The sequence below is a fragment of the Populus alba genome, chromosome 3, assembly GCF_005239225.2.
Source record: "Populus alba chromosome 3, ASM523922v2, whole genome shotgun sequence".
In the NCBI taxonomy this organism is placed as follows: Eukaryota; Viridiplantae; Streptophyta; class Magnoliopsida; order Malpighiales; family Salicaceae; genus Populus; species Populus alba.
Window position 1 is genome coordinate 12,471,808 of NC_133286.1, and position 21,889 is coordinate 12,493,696.

The window sequence follows — 21,889 nt, forward strand, 5'->3', positions numbered from 1 at the left end:
GCAACCGGAGATGGAAGAATATAATCCCTGAAAACACAGTGCAGCAGAAAACCAAGGCGAGTAAAGACAGGAAAGATCCAGAAATATATGCAACGAAAACGTCAATATATTCTTTGCTGCGATCTCTGTCTGTGCTGTTACTACTATGATAATGGAGGGGGGTAAGAACGAGACAATACAATATAATATAGGAGCTATTTGTTTGACAACACTAAAAACTATATTGTTTTTAGGAGACAACTAGTGCTATAAGGAGTGTTTTGAGTCTTGACTGCTTATGCTATAATTAATTTAACTGTATTTTAGGGAGAAAAAAAAGGTTTAAATACAGAGTTTGTTAGCAACTACTAAATATTCTTATATTTTAATATTTTATTTGGTATTATAGTAGCGATTATTAATAAAAAATATTATTTGTTTAGAAATATATTAAAATAATATTTTTTTTATTTTTAAAATTTATTTTTAACATCAATACATTAAAATAATTTAAAAATCAAAATAAATAAATAAAAACAAAGATTTTTAATTTTTTTATATAAAAATACATTTAAAACATAAAAATAAACAAATTCTAAATAATATTAAAAGTAATAGGATTGGAAAACTTTGTCATGATCAAAATGAAAAACAATATTTACTGCAGATAGCTATTAGCCTATTAAGGTTTGATATATACTAATTTAACATTCTCCAATAAAAAAATCAAGAGTAGAAGTAAAAAAAAAAAAAAAAAAAAAACTATTCAAATCAAGGTGTCTTTACTATCCTATTTCAAATTTTTTAAAAAAATAAAAAAATAAAAAATAATGTCGAATAAAATTATATGTGACAGTATAAAAGATAAAAATCCATAAAAAATGAGATTCAATAAACATAACAGAAGGTTTAATAAAAATTTCAACTTTGAATTTAACCGAACTATACTTTGTGTTGCTATCCTTTTATACTTCAAATTCATAAATCAAAAAATCATAAAATCATTCATGAATTATGGATTAAAATAAATACGTTTACATTAAAAAAAAAAAAATTTCAACTCCACAAAATAAAATATATTAGAAGAACACCTTCATATCTACCTGCTCAAACCAAAATAACCTAGTTAAACCGGATCAGAATTTAAAAATGACATGAAACTTGGTACAATTAAATTAAACTTTGATTTAATCAAATTATTTTGTTGTGGAGCATTTTAAATCACTTGCATTGTGTATCTGAGAAAGTTAGCTTCTTCTTCCTTTTTTCTTTTTCCTTTCTAGCCCACCAAGCAAGTACTCACTTCTAGTATCTGATTGGAGATACCTTAAACTTCCCAACAAGGTTGAACTGAGTCAAAAGGGTCATATAGATTGTAGAAAACCCACTATCCATGTAATCGCATCATTCTTGGGGACATATCAGAAGGAAATTTGCAGTTTTACTCTCTTGAAAACCTGCTTCAACATGCTCAGTGCAGAGTGACAATGCTAAGTGGTTTGTGGTGCGTCTAATATTATTTAAATCTGCAAAGTCGCCTTGCCTCTTTTGCAGGGATGATGCAGCCCGGCTTGTCCGCGCAGAGAGACTAACAACTAAGGAACAGTAAAAATGAAAAACTATTGTGTTGTTAATATTGGTGTCTGTAAATTGCTTCATGATTCCTAACAACTGCATGCTTCTATTTAGCTTCTTGTTTTAGCTCTTCGTTAGGCTCATCATACTGGGGGGTCGTCCTCATCTCAGCTAAAGAAAATTGTTGGGAATCTGATTACCTATAGTTGTCTATTAGAGACTTAGCACGCTGACACAATATTTAACGTGGTTTGACAAACTATATTGAGCAAATGTAGAACAGCTGGGTACCCAGAACACGGATTGAGAAGGTTTAAGGTATTGACCTTTAAAAAGATGATAGGCCATTGTTAATTCGATGCATTAATGAAGTGAGAAGATTGAATTATGGATCCTCTCTTGAGCGTTGCATCCCTTCTTACCATCAGATCCGATTTACTTCGGATAACCATGAAGGAGTTGGCTGTCCTGTCCGTGAGCCGTGACTGTTCTGTACTTTTAATCGGAAACTTCCAAAGCATCTGGTTTAAATCTTTCAAGTCAACTTCTACTGTAAACTGCGAAACCTCCCGAGGATTGAGGGTTTCGTCAAATTCTTTTCTAAACTATACTGTTTTTTTTTTAGACATGCCCTGAGCATGAGATTTCAATTTGGCCTCTTTCGTCTATTTTTGAGTGATTATTCAATTTTAGAGGATGTCAAGATGAATGAAAAAAATACGGGAAGTTGCCGAAAGGTAATACTGCACCGTTTCATAGATAGTTTTAAGTGTGTGTTCGTTAATATAGTTAAAAGTGTTTTTTCCGTTGAAAAAATTATTAAATTAATATTTTTTAAATAAAAAAAATTTGAAGTGCATTTACAAAAATACCATGACTTCACAAAAAATTTTTATAGTGAACATGAATAATTAGTAGCATCTATAATGAATTGCCCTGCACATGCTTCATTTTGAAAAAAAAAAACACAGAAACAAAAAGACAAGAGACTAAAGTTCATTCATGGAATTTAATCTTTTGACATCGCATAGACACCCCAATCATTGGTGGCTAGAATTTGACGACTTACTCTTCTTTATTAGCTTTTACATACTAAAATATAATAAAAATCAATTTATAGATCATAATATAAAAATTTAAGACAACAAGGACCACATAATGTGTAAATTTAAACTTTAGGGATCAAAATGAAGTTTTTCACATGAAAATGAAAAAGGTTTTGCTTTTTTTTTTTTCGTCCTTGTTCTTTCAAAATTTTTTTAACTATGTCCATAAATTATATAAATGAAATTAATTATATTTCATGAAATTAACCTTTAATTCATTTATATAATTTGCTTTTGCATTTTGAGTACACGAGGGTATGTCAAGAGAAGCAAATTCTAATGCATAAAACAATACCAACATAACATAATTTGCGAGGATGAAATTGAATAAAAAATAAAATTTGAAGGCAATTTTTTTTTTAAAAAGGACAATTTTCCCTAGCAAGAGTTTTCTGGGACACTAAAAAATGATATTCTTGTATAATGTATAATATGCTACTTCTTATGGTACTATATTATATTATTGTTTGTGCTATGATGTGGGTGGAATTAATTTTTTTTTAATGCAAGAAAAATAAAAAGAAGGGCCTAAAAGAAACTTAAAGAGCTGGTAATAACATCTCTATAAACTTGCAACTCGAATTATATGATCATGAAAATCATATTAAAAGAAAAATTAGATAAAAAAACATATTTGTGAAAATAACAAACTAAAACATATTATAAAGATCAGTTCAAAATAATTTAAATGCATTAAAAAACAAATCAAGATGGTATCTTATTTTAAAAATATATTGAGATGACAATATATTTAATTAACTCAGGTTTCGCGGTTTAGTCGCCAAACTCGTGACTTAAGTCATAAATTTTGCTAGATTTAATAACTTTTTAAAACTATTTTTTACTTGATTATATGATATATAAAAATGAAATTAAAAGCAAAAAAAAATTAAAGAACAAAAACCAAAAATTCAGGTATACGGGCCTTGTTATTTTTCTTGTTCAAGGGACAAACAACTAATGTTTTGAAAAAATAAAAATAGATGTTGTCTCATATGCCTAAAAAAATCGAGCCTCTTATTTATACTTAGAAAAATTGATATTTCTACTCATTTTAACCTAAAAATACCTATCTAATATTATTTGAACCCAAAAAAATCACTTAAACAACCCAAAAAGCACTAAAAACGGTTTGAAAATATATAATAATCACCACAAAACTCTCAGGGGAGTGAACAACTTTTTATTTATTTATTAAAAATATCAATTGCTATGAAGACTACATGATAATCACACACCAAAAAAAACAAAAAAACAAAAAAAAAGTACAAATAATGAAATTTCGATTTTAAAGGCATAAGAGCCATTTTAGCGTGTTCTACAAAGTAAATTTTTTTAAAATATCCTAAATCTAAGTTAAATATTTTTTTGCTTTTAAAAGAAATTAAATAATTATATTTTGTAAAAAAATTAGAAAAAACCTAATTGCCCCAATCAATTTTATAATGTCTAGTAGACCCTATAAAAATACCATAATAACCTTGAGTGTCAAGCCATTGGGTTTTTCTAGGAGGGAAAAAAATATTATTTTAGTGTTTTAAACCTTTGTATTTTAAAAACGCTTTTGAAAAAATTTAATTTTTTTATAAATTTTAAATTAATATTTTTTTAGTATTTTTAAGTTATTTTGATATGCTGATGACAAAAATAATTTTTAAAAAATAAAAAAAAAATCAATGACATATATTTTAGCAGAAAAAATTATTTGAAAAGTAACCGCAACCACACTGTCAAATAAACATTCATATCTACAATATTTCTCCTATATCCTTTAGGTTTTTGTTAATTTGTATTTCTTTTTGTGTGTGTTATTTATGCCTCACACGAGCTTGAATAACAATATTTTGAGTTAGTGTATGTTTGATAATGTAATGCATAATATTTTTTAATTGAAAAACTATTAAAGTAATATATTTTTTATTTTTTTTATTAAAATACAGTGCAAAATGATTTTCAATTAAAAATACATAATAATAATAATAATATCAAAACAAAATAAAAATATCTTAAAAAATTAATTTAGTGTTTTTTTTTTAAATAAAATTAAAAATTAAAAATATGAGCACCCACGTAAACAAAGGAGTTGTGGGTGGAAGTCCGCAGCTACGCAAACGTTCACCAGTATTTTGCAGTGGTATGTTGTGTGCAGCCCCCACTTCTACTCAATGTCTCTAAAAAAAAAGAAGCTTAAATAAGACATACAGAGAGAGGAAGAGACACTTTGCGTCGAAAGAAAGCTCTGTTCTGCTGGATATTTTGGACGTCAAGGGACATATAAGTAATTTCAATAAACGCATCGCCTCGCTGATATCTCTCCCACTACTGAACTGAAGATCGATCGCTTTATCCATCGCCCCGCCCCGCCCGGCCAATCAAAAGAAAATAATCGTGATGTACAGAGAGCGAGGGATTGGCGGGTCCAAGGCGGAGGTGGATCATCGAAAGCATCGGATTAGCGATGTCCTCGATAAGCATCTCGACAGATCCACACCGTCCAGTTCCAGACCCACCAACGGCAAGGATTTGTTTCTTTTCATGAACAAGCAACAACCACCTGATTACAGCAATACTGACCATCTCCTCTCAAAAGACAACAACGCCTCCGATGGTAATCATTTATTCTTAGAAATAATCTCAATCTCAATCTTCATAATGTCGGTGGTGTAATTGTTATATTTATATATATTTGAGTGCAGTGGAATCTGAAACGGACAGTGAAGAGTCCGATGTGAGTGGGTCAGAAGGAGATGAGACGACGTGGATCTCATGGTTCTGTAATCTAAGAGGAAATGAATTCTTTTGTGAAGTGGATGATGATTACATACAAGATGACTTTAACCTCTGTGGGTTAAGCACTCAAGTTCCTTATTATGACTATGCTCTTGATTTGATTTTGGATGTCGAGTCTTCTCATGGTATGCTTTTTTGTCCTTACTCTGAGTCCTTTTTTACTGCTGCTATATATTACTGCTTCTCTACTGTTTTGAGACTCTTTAATTCTCTCACTTCACATTACCCGGCCGGCCGGCCGGGTATTGATAGATAAAAGAGGATATGTTGTGGTCTTAGCCACTTGATTATTTCTGGTAATTGATTCGGATGGATAGGTGATATGTTCACAGAGGAACAAAATGAGTTGGTTGAATCTGCAGCAGAGATGCTTTATGGACTGATTCATGCTCGATACATATTGACCAGCAAGGGGATGGCAGCTATGGTGAGGTTTTTCTACTAGATATGGACATTTTCATGTTTTTCTTCTTTTTAATGTTTGGCCACTGGCTACAACAATGCTGCTTCTGCAATTTTTACAGCTGGACAAGTACAAGAACTATGACTTTGGGAGATGCCCAAGAGTTCACTGCTGTGGACAACCTTGCCTTCCTGTTGGTCAATCAGACATTCCTCGGTCAAGCAATATTAAAATATGGTGCCCCAGGTGTGACGATATATACTACCCACGTTCCAAGTATCAAGGCAGTATCCTTATTTACATTCAATATTTCTCCTACTGCATTTGACCTTGTTGGGCATTGGCATGCGGTTCTGTTAACAGGATGCTCTTAGGCAACATTAGTGGTTCTTTTGGCATATAGATTCACTCATATGTTTTTCAGGCTAGCATGAACTTTTCAATTTGATAGGAGCTGTGGCATGTATTCATAGGTCTGAGGGGTTCTTTTTAAGATCATTTCATTCATTGGTTCATGTTCATTCGTTTGCCTTTTCCTAGCCATCAATCAGAGGTCACCAAAGGGATGTCCCGGCCAGTAAAGACTTGGGGATTTTCCACATGGATATCTTAGGTTCAAATCTTGGCAAGGGTGGGGTGTGGTGGGAAATTTGGATTGGGGGAGGGGTGCACGCATTCTAGCCCAAGGCCTGTTCGGCAGTGGCGGAGTGTGAGTAAATTTGTTGGGCAGGCCAAGTTAGATATGATGGGACCTTAAAGGAAAAAATATAATTTTTTGGAGGGGTCAAATTAGAGTATTACAAGGATCAATATGTAAGATAAACTGGTTATGGGGATTATATTTAATTTTTGAAGTTTTTGGGGTGGGAGGCCATGGCTCCCTCAAGCATGGCTTACATGCCACCCCTGTTGAACAACAAAAATATCCATCCATTAAAGGTCTTAGATTGTGATTTTGTGATCATTATGTTTGGTGAATTTGTTCTTGAAAGGCAGTGTTATATATTTGTCAGGATGGGTGGGTGGGGGATGTCTATTGTGTTCTGTGGTTTTTTGTGAACTGGTACTATTGTGTTTCAGTCGCCATGTTTGCCATGTTTAAAGCCAACTCTACATGCTCTGTCTTTTGATCATCATTTTTTCACAAGTTTCCTTTACTCTATTTAGACATTGATGGAGCATATTTTGGGACGACGTTTCCTCACCTGTTCTTAATGACTTATGGGCATCTCAAGCCACAAAAGGTAGTGCAGAGCTATGTTCCTAGAGTATTTGGGTTCAAGATACACAAACCATAATAACGGAAGTTGAAGCTTCTTTGGGTCACAAAGGCATGCTTTATTTTGACATGCTTTTGGAATTCACATAGGCTGCTGGAGTTCTCCAAGTCTAACAAGGAAAGCTCTCCCTCTAAATAACGGAGGGTAAAAGAAAAACCCTTGTACATCTGATGATGTATCACGAAGCAAGTCTGCTAATGTCAATGTAGTGATCTTCAATTTTAGTTGCCGATGCAATTATGCCCTCGCCCTCCTCCCTTCCCCCGGTTTTCAGTGTTGCAAATTTGCAGTTTTCTTTCTTGGTAGAGTAATTACATAAACTGCCTTACAATATCTTCTTTGCACTTAATTGGTCAAGCACTAGAGAAAATTATTTGCGGGTATTCAAAGTTTGTTCTTGAAATTTAACATCGGGATGTATATTTTAGCTCATCTTCCACTGGTGTTTGAAGTGAGATTTTATGCTCGGATTTTAGAGGATTTTGTGTGATATATTGTGCTCTGTTTCTTACATCTATTTACTGCTGATGGTTAAGCTTTTGACAATCATGGTAGTTTTCACACCTGGGTGAGCAGATGGAAGTTTCTGTGGCCCACAACGCATTAGTTTGAGTGACAGATTGATGAGTGGGCAACCTCTGGGTTCAATTTTACCAGGAAAGGAACAATACAATGAAAGATGAAGAAAGTAAAAGATGGTGTTAGACCTGTAGCTTCATGATGGTGCCTCATCTAAAGCTATCAGCTATGGACATTTGTATGGAGGATTAGCATCTGCATTAGTGGCATGTATTTAGAACGCTAAGAAAGAAATTCAGAATAAGTTTCTTTATCCCCGCATTTCTCCCTTTTATGGTGTCGAGGAATTGATGTTCAACTACTTTCTCTTTTTCCCTGATCTAGCCTTACTACAAGCTCTGGATTATTCATGTATGAACCTTATCCCCATGTGCCAATATCTAGTGAAGTAATGGGCTCTGCAAGGCATGGGAGTGTTACGAGTGTAGCACGCTTCTCTCGAGCCATAGGCTCACACCCCTTGTCCATGATTGGGTTGGCTTGTGGCTCCATATGCATCTAATTCTTCAGAGGCGCACATTTTACTGCTGATGTGCATAAAGGGAAGTAACCATTTCTAACTTCTTTTGCTGGTTTTTTTTGTTCAAATGGCCAAGTTTACCTTATAAAATCTCATCATTATATAGTTAGATGAGATTGATCTTAGGCTTGCATGCTGAGAATATTTATCTGATGTCCGTTTTCATGAGGGAATTCAGCTGGGCCCATTGGATCCATATCTTCAGGCCCCTTTCATCCTTTCCTTTTCCAGTTATACAAGGCCCGTGTGTTGAAAAGTGCAAGGGCAAATATCTAAAAAAAAAGAAAGAAAGGAAAGACTTAATTCCAATACAATCATTATTGTTTAACAAAAATTAATTAATTAGTCTTTCTATTTCAAAAATATATATTTAATCTCTATATTTTAAATTAGTTGATTACTTACTCCCCCGTCAATTTCATATTCTTTTCCAATTTATTTGTTTTTATTTTTATTTTTTGAAACATAAAAAGGATAATAAATTAGAGAAAATATTTGGGAATGAATTTTTTATTGAAAAAAAAACCCTATTAAATTAAGGATAGTCAACGTTTTTAAAAGATTATTTATCATTTATGATGCTACAGGGATTAGTTTGAAGAATTGAAGGACCGGATTGTAATTAACTAGAGAGGAAAAGAATAGGCTTGAATGTAGGTGGGGCCCTCTCTCCTTGCTCCATTGCACTTTCAAAAACACCTGTAGATTGTAAAACTGCTTTATTGCTCTTTCAAATTTAATGGTATTTGCATGTTACCAATTCAGACCATGAAATTAAAAGATGTGTGATTAAAACAGCCTTAAACGACTCAAATACCGTGAAAAAACATTTTTGTGTAAATTATTATAATCTGTCGTAAAGTAAAGCCAAAGTTCTTATGAGATTCTTTTAGGATTTTAGAATAGCTAAAATTATTGGCTATTTCCTTGCTATTCAGTTTCCCTTCGATGGATTGTGATGACAGATTAATGATGAATCCACTTAAGCATGAAAGTTCCAATAACGAGGTAGAAGAGTCTGTGAAACTAAGCTCGAGGGTTTTTTTTCAACTCATAAATATTAGGCTTGCACAATTTGCACGTAAAGTCTTCAAGGGATTTGGCTTGATGATAAAGAACTTAAGATTTGTAGTAGATTTTAAATTCAACATTTATTTTTTATAAAAATTTAGGATAGCTTGGAGTTTACTTACTCATTAAAGTCCATAAAATGTGTTTTTTAAGAAGTGATGTTTTCTTAAATCCAAAAAAAAAAAAATGCACATAAAACTTGGGCATGTTTTATCCACAAAATCCAGTATAGTAGTTATTGGAGGATTGTGTTGTATGATGTAGCAATGGCTACGTAATATAGTAGGTTGGATGTAACTTGTGGTAGAGAAGTAGCATAAGAGACAATGGAGAAGAGTTTTATAAAGTAATAAAGGTAGAAGGTGGAGAGGATGTGGACTTGTGATGAGCATTGCGAGGAGGTTGGGAAGTGTAGAAATTTGTGGAAAGAGAAGTGCCTTTTTTCATGGTTGGAAATGAAATTTAATGTTTGGAAGTTTGATTATAGTTGTTTTTTAAATTATTTTTTATTTAGAAATGTATCAAATAATATTTTTTTATTTTTTAAAAAAATTATTTTTGAAATTAGTGTATCAAAATAATCTAAAAAATAAAAAAATATTAATTTGAAGCAAGAAAAAAAATTAAGTAAAAAATTATTTTTTTTTCAAAATCACTTTAATTTGAACGCAAAAACAAATAGTATATCAAATCTTTTGTCATGCTATTGTTCTCTTGTTCCCTAAAAATCATGGAGTAAGACATTAATTTCCCAATAAGTTTTTTGATTCCATAATGTATTCATTTGAAAAAAAACATCGGTGCACGTGTAAACGAGGTGCTCTACCTAACTGAGCCTATTATTTTTGCTTGTGATATATATTTTATTATGTCAATAATTTTTTGTCGAGATGAATATTACATGATCTAAGGGACTCCTTGGTCCAAGCCAAAGAAGTAATGTCACTCGATCATTATCAAAATGACTGCAATTTTTTTTCTGTCCGTGAGGATCCCACCAGAACGTCTTCTACTTCTAATAGGCCATAAATTGGATCAAATCATTCTCAACAAGTCCATAATAAGTGATTCTATTTTTTTTTCATCAGATCCGGGTAGAGATCAAAGATCTTGAGCAATTGTTCTAGGAGAACAACTTAAAAAATAAAAAAAATATCATTAATTTCTTCATTCTTGTTCCAAGTTATATAAAGTTATATCCTAAAAAATACAAGGTTTGGAATAAAATTCTAACTTATATAAGTTATAAGAATGAAGAAGAGGAAAACATGGATAACCAAAAACAAGTATTTTTTTATAATTAAGCTCTTTTAAAAATAATTTAAAGAGAGAGTTATTAGCTAGAATAGGGGTTAGTAGATGATTAATAACGTAAACAGCTGTGAGAAAGGCATTAACCTAATACATGTTTAACAAATTAGAACGTGTTAAAAATATCGACCCGATCTCTATAATATGTCTTAACGTATATTCAATAATGTCATTTTGTTGGGACGTGGAAGGATATATCTTGCGATGTGTAATGACATCTTTGAGTGAGAAAGCTATAAAAATTATAAGAGAAGTATTCACCTTCACCGTTCACCGTTCAATTGTAAGGCTTTAATTTTGTTGGAGCATTTATTTTCAAAGTGAAGTCTGAACTTAACAAAGCATTTAAATACTTGAGATTTAATGTAAAAATGATAGAACCATATGAATCGTGTAAAATCATCAATGAATATAACATAATATTTATATCCACTCATAGATTGAACATGAAAGGTACAAAAAATTAAGTTCTTCATAAAAAAAATTTATTTTTCTTGCCATCGGACTTAAATTGTATCATCATATTCAGGGACTCCCTCTTCAGGGCGAGCCTCCAATGCTGAAGATGAAGGGAAAAACTGGTGGCGGTGTACCTTCACAATCCTTTTAAAAGCGAAACCAAGTAAAAGGTTGTTTTTTTTATTGCAAGTATCAATGGACGGATCCCATTTCCATCTCTTTCTCACGTTCCTCCTGTCTTCTTCGTCATCTCACTCAAAGAAAAGTAAGTTAGGCAGCTCGTGTCTGGTTCTACACACAATTATTTGGGACCAGAACTACAAGACAGGAGGTTTGATGTATATTTTTGTGTCCTATTAAGGGATTTTGAGACACTGGGGCGAGAGAGAGGGTGTGGATTCATGGGGCTCTGCGAGGCCATGGAAAGAAGAGGCAGAGATGGATAAGAACAGAGCACAGGCCACCCAATTGCAGAGTCATAGATGTGGAGGCTCCAGCCTCAATGTCTCCTGGAACTAATAAAATAGAGAAATAAAACATTAAATAGACAGATACTGCCTACCTCACAGCATTGAGTCAGCAGATTTGTTTAATTCAATCCACAGATAGATACATAACTTAATCGACGGCTGAAGTTACTCAAGTGTTCATGGCTTCTGCTTGTGTTTATTTCCCCGTATGAAATTAATTCATCTTTTTTGTTGTTTATTTCTTGCTGTTTTTAAAAAAAATCTTAGCAGTGGTATGAACTACGAAATCTATGATTTAAGCACCGAAATTAAAGTTCTAGAGATTCATATGGAAGCATTCAGATAGCTAAACAGAAGTATAATTAGTTCATATTAGCCATTGATGATCAGGTAAGGTATTCAAATATAGCAGGACTACAATCTTAATGATATTTCGAAACAGAAGACAAACTAATAGTTTTTCTTTTTTATTTATTTATGATAATTATCCTTAATATAAAATTCTCTTTATCAAGACGTTCATAAGTGATGCTTTTAGCGAGATAATTATTGATTTATTGCGAGATTTTTTTCACTAAATTGAGTTTGATCTTTGGCATGATATTAGGAGGAGAACTCATCAAGAACTTGGATACTTTTTTTTTTTATTACAGTCTTGGAATAAAACAAATAAAGGTAGTGAAAATATATGAAACATGTTTTTTTCCCTATTTTGAAAATATAAAAAATTATCTTAAAATTATTATAGTGCTAAGCTTATCTTATGTTTTTATTTTTGTATTTTTAATCAAACAAGTTTCAATCTCTTCTATATCTATTTTTTATATACTAAAATATTAACTAAATATAGTCTTTTAGAAACTATCATTTTCTATGTTTCTTTTTTATCTACGTTCCATAACACGCTTGTTTAAGGAATAATTGAAGGCACGATTTGCAGCTAGCCACTCTCAATCTACTTTTTATGCTGCCGTTTAGAACAACGGTGTCACATGAAAAATTACAAAGGAAGTCTTGTTTTTGTTTTTGAATAATTATAAGAAACAAATTGCTTTTTAAAATGTAAAAAATAAAGTAATTGAAATGTCATTTTCAATGTTCAATTCAGTTTAGCTTTTCAAATCATAAGAGTAAAAAAATAAAAATGATTAGTTTTATTTTCATGTTTGTTTAATGTTATGTTTATTATGTAAGGGTTTGTTTTTGCATTATAAAATACTTTTAAAATTGTTTTTTTCTGAAAAAAAAATTTAAAATAATGTTTTTTAAATATTTTTCAATGATTTTAGTTTCAAAGTATTAAAAATAAAAAAATAAATAAAAATATTATTATTATATATTTTTAATTAAAAAAAAAACGTTCCACCACAATACTCGTATCTTTTTACAAACTGCATTTGGACAAGGTGACTTCAGGGTTTTAACGCATGAATATAAAATGCTTTCCTCTTAAAAGTCTTTTGACAATTTCTTTTATTTTTCCTTTTCTTTTATAAAAAAAACATTAGTATTTATTTACATATTTTTTTATTAATATTGATTTTCGGGGTTAGTTTATATTTACTTTAATTAATTCTATAGATCTTGAAATTAATAATTATATAAATTTATAATGGTTATTATATTAATAACTATAATGTTTAAATTTAAAATTATATAAAAAAAATTAATTTTAATTTTTTATTATTGGAGATTTTTTTGATGGTTAGATTAGTTATTTTTTATGGTTAAAGAAATATGGATTGAGATCAGAGAGAGAGAGAGAGAGTGGCATTTATGTAAATCGAGGAAGAGATGAGGGTCCTATAATGAAGAGCAGTGTCAACGAAATTAGGTAGTATCTCCCCTGCCTCCCATCAACTTCCTGTTCTTCATTTAGTTGTCAGCCAAAACCAGGAATGGCAATACAGTCTTGAATTTGAAGTTTTTGAACATCGCAGTGGCAGTACTAGTAATCGACAAATATGATCTCAAATGGCAGCACACTCTCTCTCTCCCTCAGACCGCATTTACCTATAAACGCATCAAAAGAAATCTGAAACACTTTTTATCACGAAACAAAGCAGAGGAAGCAGAGGAAGAAGAGTTTTCAAACCTCCGTTTACCTCTCTTTGATCCTTCAATCCATCAACTTGAAAAACAACAACAAATACGAAGAAAAAAGCAATCCGAACCAAACCCACAACCAACCTCTTCTTCAAATCCAAATCCCACCACCCACGTCACCAAACCCACCTCCATTGAACCACCAACCTTACTTTCAACCCTACCACGAACAAGAACAAACCTTACCTTGTCAAATAATCCTTCAACAACCCAAAAACCACCTTATTTCAACACCTCACAAGCTACTAACAGTTATGGCTCAGTCACCACCTTCTTCTCTCTCTCAGTCTCCTACGCTTTCCTCTCTCCATGGCAACCTTGACCAATCAGGTTTTCATAAAAAAACAGTTTTGAATACTATTACCTCCCCATTTACTACTCAATTATCTATCAAGACTGTAGTTCACAGAGTCCTTTTCCATTTCAGCCATGCTCGTTTGCTTTGTGTGCATTTGAGGGTTTTGATTCTTTTAATTTTGCCTTCTCTTTACTTCTTTATATCAAATCATCATCGCTTGTTTATCATAAATTTGCTTTTCATTATTGCTTTCTTAATTACCCTTTTAGTATGTCTCAATCTTGTGCTTCCTCGCTTGCCTTCAATTCGTTTACTTGTAACTCGTTCACTTCCAAACAAGTTCAAGTCAACACCTTTACCTACAGAAGCTTCAAATCCTGTGCTTTGGTCAATTGGCTCTAAGCCAAAAAAAGAAAACAAGCCCTATTCAGGGTCATGGGTTCAGGTTTATAGCAATGGTGATGTTTATGAGGGTGAATTTCATGAAGGTAAGTGTTCAGGGAGTGGGGTTTATTACTATTACATGAGTGGGAGATATGAGGGTGATTGGGTGGATGAGAAGTATGATGGCTGTGGAGTGGAAACATGGGCTAAAGGGAGCAGGTATAGAGGGCAGTATAGGCAGGGTTTGAGGCATGGAATTGGGGTTTATAGGTTTTATACAGGTGATGTTTATGCTGGTGAGTGGTGTAATGGGCAATGCCACGGGTGTGGTGTTCATACTTGTGAGGATGGGAGCAAGTATGTCGGGGAGTTCAAGTGGGGTGTTAAGCATGGGCTTGGTCATTACCATTTCAGGTAAATTTGGATCTTTGAATCTGTGGATATCTTGATTTGATAGCTGACGTTGGATTTTTAAGCTTTATTCCCTTAATCCCTTTGGTATGTTGCCACTTGGCTATATTGAATTTAGCTGATTTAAATTCCATCCATGCTAGGTGTTTACGTGGAATTTTAATTTTAAACAAGCACATATTATTCGACTATTGTGTTTTTTTAGATTTGTCGGTTGTTTAATGGAGTTTTTGGCCATTTATTTTATTTTGCTGTTATAGAATTTGAAACTGGTTCTAAATTGTCCTTTTGGTCTTGTTTGGGGTGGTTGTATTTCTGCTTTTGGTTTTCTTAGACGCAGAATCTTTAGGCACTAGCAATTAGCTTTCGACATGTATTGGTGGGTGTATGGAGATAATAATAGTGTATATCTATTTAGATGGTTCTGTTCTCGAAACCCATGGATATACTGAAGGATAATTTAGGTCAAAAGAACTTGTTTTGTTCAGGCCTGCAAAAGTAGGACATGCCAGATCAATGAAATATTAGGATTGAGGGGTTCAATTCAAACATTAAAGTTTACAGAGAACAAAAAATAAATATTTTATTCAATTCAATTCCCAATACGGGGTTACAAATTCCTTTTTTCCTCAATCCAGTTCTTTCTATGAAATGATGCTGAAATATCAAAATGAAAATTAATTTAGTGATTAGTGTAATGCTCTGATCTGTAACTTTGCTCAATTGTTTACAATTGAAAATAGAGCCACCGCTGTTATATTGCTTGAGTGCAATCACTAATTTACATTTAAAAAATATAACAACCTGGCTTCACTGTTCTTTATATGCAGAAACGGGGACATGTATGCTGGGGAATATTTTGCAGATAAGATGCATGGTTTTGGAGTCTATCAGTTTGGAAATGGACATCGGTATGAAGGAGCATGGCATGAGGGAAGGAGGCAAGGGCTTGGTATGTACACTTTCAAAAATGGAGAAACACAATCTGGTCACTGGCAAAATGGGATTCTTGATGTTTCTACTGCAGAGAAGGGCAACCCTGGATCTCCAAAGGCTACTAGTCATACCAAAGTTCTTAGTGCTGTCCAGGTAACCACGTGTTTTTCCTTTTGGTCAAGGATGTTTTGTTAAGATTTTCTAGATGAATCGAGAACCAAATTAACAAAAAATATTCAGTTTAGAAAATGTGTTGTTTGTAATTTGAGTTGACATGTGGAGTAAAATATCAGATACAATAATCTATGTTAAGTCTTGACATCTATGCAAGTTGTAATAGGATTTTCCATAACAAACAGCTGTTAAATCGTGGTCAATATGATCCCACAGGACCTGTCAGATTGCAGGTCATATGTTATGGTCATATGCAAGTTATAATAGAATTCTTCAAGATTTGAACCCTGTGTACAACTTTTGCTTTTGATGAACCCTAACTAGTTTCCTTTTATGGCTTCCTTTAGGTAGCAGATTGATTTGGTATTTCTTCAGAAAGTAACTTCCAAGATTTGTTGTGTGATTTAACTTCTTGTATGTTTCTAAGGATAGTGCAGCAGCTCCAGCTGCAAGCACTCAGTGAGTCATGAGCCATAACCTGAGAAGCGTACTTTGAGAATTTAGACACTACCAGTGTATTACTCCCACACTCACATGGAAGTGGGACCCACTATGTGAGTGAAAGTAAACTGCATCAGGATCTCTCACATATTTTTAGTCCTTGTGGCTTTTGACCTCATTCTACCTGATGTTTTCTTCTTGGACACTGGTGCTTTTGTCTGAATTCTGCTGGATTCTGAACAAATAAGTTTCATATGATGTGGCATGTACCATCTCTATCTTTGAACGAATCACTATCCTCTTTCTCACCTGTTACTTTGATAAATACAGGAAGCAAGGCGCTCTGCTGAGAAAGCATATGATGTAGCAAGGATAGAAGAGAGAGTGAACAAAACTGTTAAATCTGCTAACAAGGCGGCCAATGCTGCAAGAGTTGCAGCAGTAAAGGCTGTCCAAAGACAAATGCACCACCAGAACAGTGATGATGCACAATCTCCTTTTGTTTAAATCTTAAAAGGACTTCGGGGCTTCTTCAGAATCCTGCATATGCTATTAGTTAAAATCCAGAACAGGGGAATTGCTTCGAAAAGACATCTTTGCTGTTCCTTCTGCAGTTACGTCAAATTTTGCGTGGGAATCATTTCAATCTCGTTTAGATGTATGCTACAAGTGGTTGGTACCTACTTGGAACCGCAGTCTAGCCACCAAAAGAGATGGCTGATTGAGGAGCAAGATGGACCCCCCCACTCTCCGATGGCCTCGATACCTTGTATATACGTTGGTAAGAGGCTAATGAATGTTGTTTATTATGATTTAATATCCTATATGATTTGGTCCCGGCGCGGAGCAACAGTCAATAAACTAATGACTGATTGAACAAGATGATTTCAGCCATTTCTTATTGGCCTCGATAATTTGTTCATAGGTTGAGTAGGAGGTTTGAGCTCAAAGGTTGTGTGGTAGAGATGTATATGTGAAGTTTGGCCACAATTTACAACGGGGTGTGCCTAAATCTTTCAACTACTTATAAATGTAAGTGGTTGCATCTGCATTTCCTGCAAGGAAAAATGCAGCAGTATTATGAGTGGTTTATACAAGAAGTCGAAGCACCCATTTCCTCCACAGTTTTTAATTTTTTTGCCCAGACCTTTTTATTTTTATTTTTCCTGCTGAAATCGGGTTTTAAGAGATGATCATTTAATCCTGATTTTGCCCAGATAATCACTAGAGATATTTGCAAAACTACGGAAACGGTTTCAGTTCTCCACTACAACTAATTGGCGGCTCATTTATCTCGAGAAGGATTTAACATTTCCAACACTGTTAAATCGTGCAACAAAATGTTCTTCCTGTTGAACTCGAGACAAATAACCGTATTCTTTAGTTACCCTCCCTTGTAAAGTGTTTAGGAATGTGATTTTGTAGAGTGTCTAGGTTATTTTTCAAAGTGATTTTTATTTTAAAATATTAAAATAATACATCCTTTATTTTTTAAAAATTATTTTTAACCAATATATCAAAATGATCTAAAAAACATTAAAAACATATAATTTTTCCTATGGCAATGCCAAATTAAGATCATAATCATAAAGCAGCTATAAGGGTTGGGGCCGTTTGTCCTGGAAAAAAGCAGGTTGAAAAACTAAGACCACCGGGCACTAAGCATAAGGGCAGAAACAATGCGCACGGATTAACAAGTTAATAATATTGAAGCAAAAATCTTAACGGGATAAATCCCAATGCCTAATCTGCAAACATGACTATTCCAGAGTAGGCGTGACGCAAATGAATCAAACATCCTCAAAAACATTTCCAACCAGTCTGTATCTAAAACAACAATACAAACACCCTAAAGACAATAGAGTGGGTTCTTAACAGCAGCTTAGCTCTCAGTTTGCTCCCTCAGCCTGCGAATTGTGCTCCTCACTGTCACAGCACTGGCAGTGTTCAAAGTGTAGGCACCACCAGCTTTGACTTTCCCACAGTCCTTGCATCCCCAAATTCCGACAGCCTTCCTCTTCACAGCATACTGCCAGCAGCACATAAGATTAGAAGACTACCATCATGTAACGCAGAGCAAGAAGTGACAACATTCACAGATCCACACACAAACACAGACGCTATGTGCCTGCATATGGATAGGAATGATATAATTACTAACAGCTTACCTTCCCACAGAATTCGCAGAAAAACTTGCTGTGCTGACTAACCTCCATCTTTTTTATCTGCTTACGCAGACTGGCACCATACCTGGTACCTGCATCAAGAAAAAAATTAAACCTTGTAATTTTCAATCCAAGAACCTAAACTTTGAATCAAAGACAGGAAACCAAACTAAGATTCACATATATATTGAAATGAGAAACAAAGTCAGACCCTGATCAGTTATCAAAAACCAGAATTAACTTATAAAACATTTTAAACGAATCCCAAGTCAAAGATTCTCAATTCTATATAATATTAGAACCACCTGAACTTTGAATCAAACACAAGACACTACACTCAGAGTCAGATTATTCTGCATAGAATCATTCCATTTACATAGATGTCATTACAAAGGCAATCTACATGAACAAGGAACAAATATGAAGTGGGAAAACAATGCCAGGCTACATAAAGTAATCAATATCTGAATGATATTGTAGACCGGTCAAAGCTTCTTGATTTCAGTAACAGTGCGTAAACAAGAAGTTTCCAGGTCGCAATTATGCACAATACAATGTGTATGAGTAATAGATTGTCCCGGGTGATTGATGGACACATACCATATTTTCCAACAATTCCAGCCTTCTTTGTTCTCTTGGTCTGCAATCAAAACAAAAGATGCACAGCTTAAAACATCTAAATCCAAAACGAAGTATCAAGTGCAAACTGCATTAATCCTAACAGATTCAAGGTCCTTGAATAGGAAACTTCTTCTAAGCAGCAACCGAAACAGGCAACTCTTACAACCAACGAACCCAAGGACAAAAAAGAAGAAGAATCCATGTAAGAGAAATTTTAATCACGGATGCTATTACAACAACCTAATATATGGTAGTAACATGTCACTTCTAAATTCAGAAAATGAAGTAAATAAGAGATCATCAAAATCCAATCGTCCCAAATATCTCAGAAGGTTAGCACTTACTAAATCAAGCAAATCAAATTGCAATACTCAAATACCAACCTATAAAATAGCTAAGACGATCTTTGCAAAGACAAGAAAAAACCTAGTTTTCGAAACCGTTTTCCATCAAAACATAAGAAACATACACAACAAGATGGAGAGATGGAGGGAGTACCATGGTGGTTGGTTGCCTTGACGGGTCTCTGCTTGTGGACTGAAGGAAAGCAGCGGCTGGAAATGAGAAACCACTACTAGGGTTTCCTTGCTTCCCTTTATAAAAGCTTCGACTTGTCGAATGGGCTGCTAATTTAAATCCCATCCGGGCCCAGATCCGTTTATGTGGTGGGTTTTTTCTTTTTAATTATTTACTCTACTCGTGTTTATTTCGTTTGTCTTGAGGATGACAAGGACTCCAATACGAGTTGTATTTGTTAACTAGGAATTGGAAATATTTGAAATTATGATAATAATTATATTTTTTTTATTTAAAAATATATTAAAATATATTAGAATATTTTAAAATATTACAAAAATAATTTTTAGCAAAAAACAAAAATAAAATTGAATTTTAAGGAAATGCGGTTTCAACCATATTTTCAAACACGACTTTAGTAGCTAAAACTAGGTTAAGGCCCCGCAATGCACTACAAGTGGTATAAAAAAAAATTTAACACAAATAATAATAATAATAATAAATGAAAAAAAAAAAAGAAGTTGTCCAAGCACGTATATTTTTTAGTGTTTTTAGATCATTTTAATATACTGGTATCAAAAATAATTTTGTTAAAAATAAAAATATATATATTAAACCAGTTTTGCAAACAGCACCTCATCTCATTTTTCAAGAACCACCGATAAACACATATCACTAGCAAGAAAGAAAAAAAGTTGTTGGAATATTAAAAATAATTTTCCTTGCTTTTTTCTACCCAATAGGTTTCTCCAATGTAATGATGTTGTAGATCTATTTAAAAAGGTAATTTGTTTCATTGTTTTTTGTTGCTTACATCATGAACAATGTTTTCTTTCTTCTGTACTTATCTTTTTCAAAATCAATACATGATTTGGTATCTCCTTATTTTGTCTACGGGGAAAAAAAAGAAATGAAGTGTTTTTTTATTATTGTTTCTCGCAATTTCATATTTATTATTGATGAATCTATTTGTAGATTTGTATTGATTTTGGAAGTACAACAACAAGGGGATCTCGAAAACTTGTATGGGAACAAGAAGAGAATGTGTTGTAAACTAGTAATATGTTTCCTTCTTTACAAATATTTAACCAAATACCTATTTTAATTATATAGGAATTAAAGTTTGGGTGTTGTGTATTGTTCTTATTTACAATATTGTGAACACTAAGTGCTGGGAAGTAGGTTAATTAACCATCTGCATTACTAGGTTTGCATGCCAACATGAAGAAAAGAAAACTTTTGGTGCTGTGAAGTAGGTTAATTAACCATCTGCATTACTGGATCTGCAATACTGTGAAATTTATTGATTATTCTTATTTACAAGATGTTTTATTGGACCCTTTTTACTTTCATCATGTACTCTATTGTGGAGGATTTAAATTAAGTCTTTTGCTGACATGAGAAAAACTGAAAGGGATTATGCAATGTGAGAGAGAGAGAGAGAGAGAGAGATCAGTAAATAGGACAGTCAAAGAGGTTGAAATAGGAGTTCATGTTGGATAGCAGACCTGTTGTGTAATAAAAAAAAAGTAAAGAAATAACTATTTGAGTGAAAATTTTACTTACACAAATTAAATATTCCATAAGGTTTCATGCATGTGAATTGGCATAAATTAATATATAGAAAGAAATTAATTTTCTAAGTTTGTATACTGGCCAAATTAATATACAGAAATTAATACTCTATAAAGTTCTCTTCTTTCGCTAATCATTGTATACTGACCAAATTATTTGTGTCCAATGACCTGTAACATTGCAATCGTACATGTTTTTCTAAGTTTTCACGTTCACATTCTCCATGCAACTATGGCTTCTTCTAGCCACTAACTTTTGATAGTATGTTAATTAATTTGAGCTGACGCCATTATATTTTTTTTTTTACATGTTTGATTTAACTACCATATATATATATGATGGTCTAAGTTCATTTTTGGGGCTAGAAGTCCTTTTCTTTTCATTTCAATTTTGTTTACCTCACTGATTGTTACTTGCATGTTAGTTATACTTTCATCAAAGATTAGTCAAATTCTAAGCATGTTATAATTCGTTTTGCTTGCTTTTAAATATGTTATCCAGCTAGAAATGAAAAGTCCTAAAATTATGGATAAAGCTCCTTGGACTAAAAAAATATTGCATGCCTTTTGTGACCTTTGCATCAAGACTATCGACATAAGAATGAAACCAAATACTCATTTCAACAAAGTTATTTAGAAATATTTATTAACTTCTTTCAAAGAAGACTACTCATGCATTCATCAAAATACAACTGAAGAACAAATAGGATGGCTGCAAAA

General features: G+C 33.0%; 3 protein-coding genes across 7 annotated transcripts; 2 read left to right on the plus strand and 1 right to left on the minus strand.

Moving 5' to 3' along the window:
* The first annotated feature begins 4,799 nt into the window (after positions 1–4,799).
* LOC118062819 (casein kinase II subunit beta-2) lies at positions 4,800–8,031 on the plus strand. Of its 4 annotated transcripts, none has more exons than XM_035076666.2 (6): positions 4,800–5,268; positions 5,357–5,575; positions 5,768–5,877; positions 5,975–6,140; positions 7,021–7,097; positions 7,689–8,031. In XM_035076666.2, the coding sequence occupies exons 1-6, from the start codon at positions 5,052–5,054 to the stop codon at positions 7,743–7,745; spliced, it is 846 nt and encodes a 281-aa protein (XP_034932557.1). In that variant the 5' UTR covers positions 4,800–5,051; the 3' UTR covers positions 7,746–8,031. The 4 variants fall into 4 exon arrangements, with proteins under 4 accessions (XP_034932557.1, XP_034932559.1, XP_034932560.1 ...); XM_035076668.2 differs by having other exon boundaries at positions 5,783–5,877; XM_035076669.2 differs by lacking the exon at positions 7,689–8,031 and having other exon boundaries at positions 5,783–5,877; positions 7,021–7,625.
* Positions 8,032–13,386: 5,355 nt separating this feature from the next.
* LOC118062818 (uncharacterized) lies at positions 13,387–17,290 on the plus strand. 2 transcript variants are annotated; one of them, XR_012169326.1, is made up of 4 exons: positions 13,387–14,745; positions 15,573–15,831; positions 16,624–17,074; positions 17,219–17,290. XR_012169326.1 is itself a non-coding variant. In XM_035076665.2 (3 exons), the coding sequence occupies exons 1-3, from the start codon at positions 13,904–13,906 to the stop codon at positions 16,798–16,800; spliced, it is 1,278 nt and encodes a 425-aa protein (XP_034932556.1). In that variant the 5' UTR covers positions 13,387–13,903; the 3' UTR covers positions 16,801–17,290. The 2 variants fall into 2 exon arrangements, 1 of the variants encoding a protein (XP_034932556.1); XM_035076665.2 differs by having other exon boundaries at positions 16,624–17,290.
* Positions 17,291–17,983: 693 nt separating this feature from the next.
* LOC118062883 (large ribosomal subunit protein eL43) lies at positions 17,984–19,736 on the minus strand. The gene is made up of 4 exons (XM_035076750.2): positions 19,578–19,736; positions 19,059–19,098; positions 18,462–18,550; positions 17,984–18,322 (listed from the first exon to the last, which is right to left on the minus strand). Exons 1-4 carry the CDS (start codon positions 19,719–19,721, stop codon positions 18,176–18,178), a joined length of 420 nt encoding a protein of 139 aa, XP_034932641.1. The 5' UTR covers positions 19,722–19,736; the 3' UTR covers positions 17,984–18,175.
* Between the last annotated feature and the right edge of the window lie 2,153 nt (positions 19,737–21,889).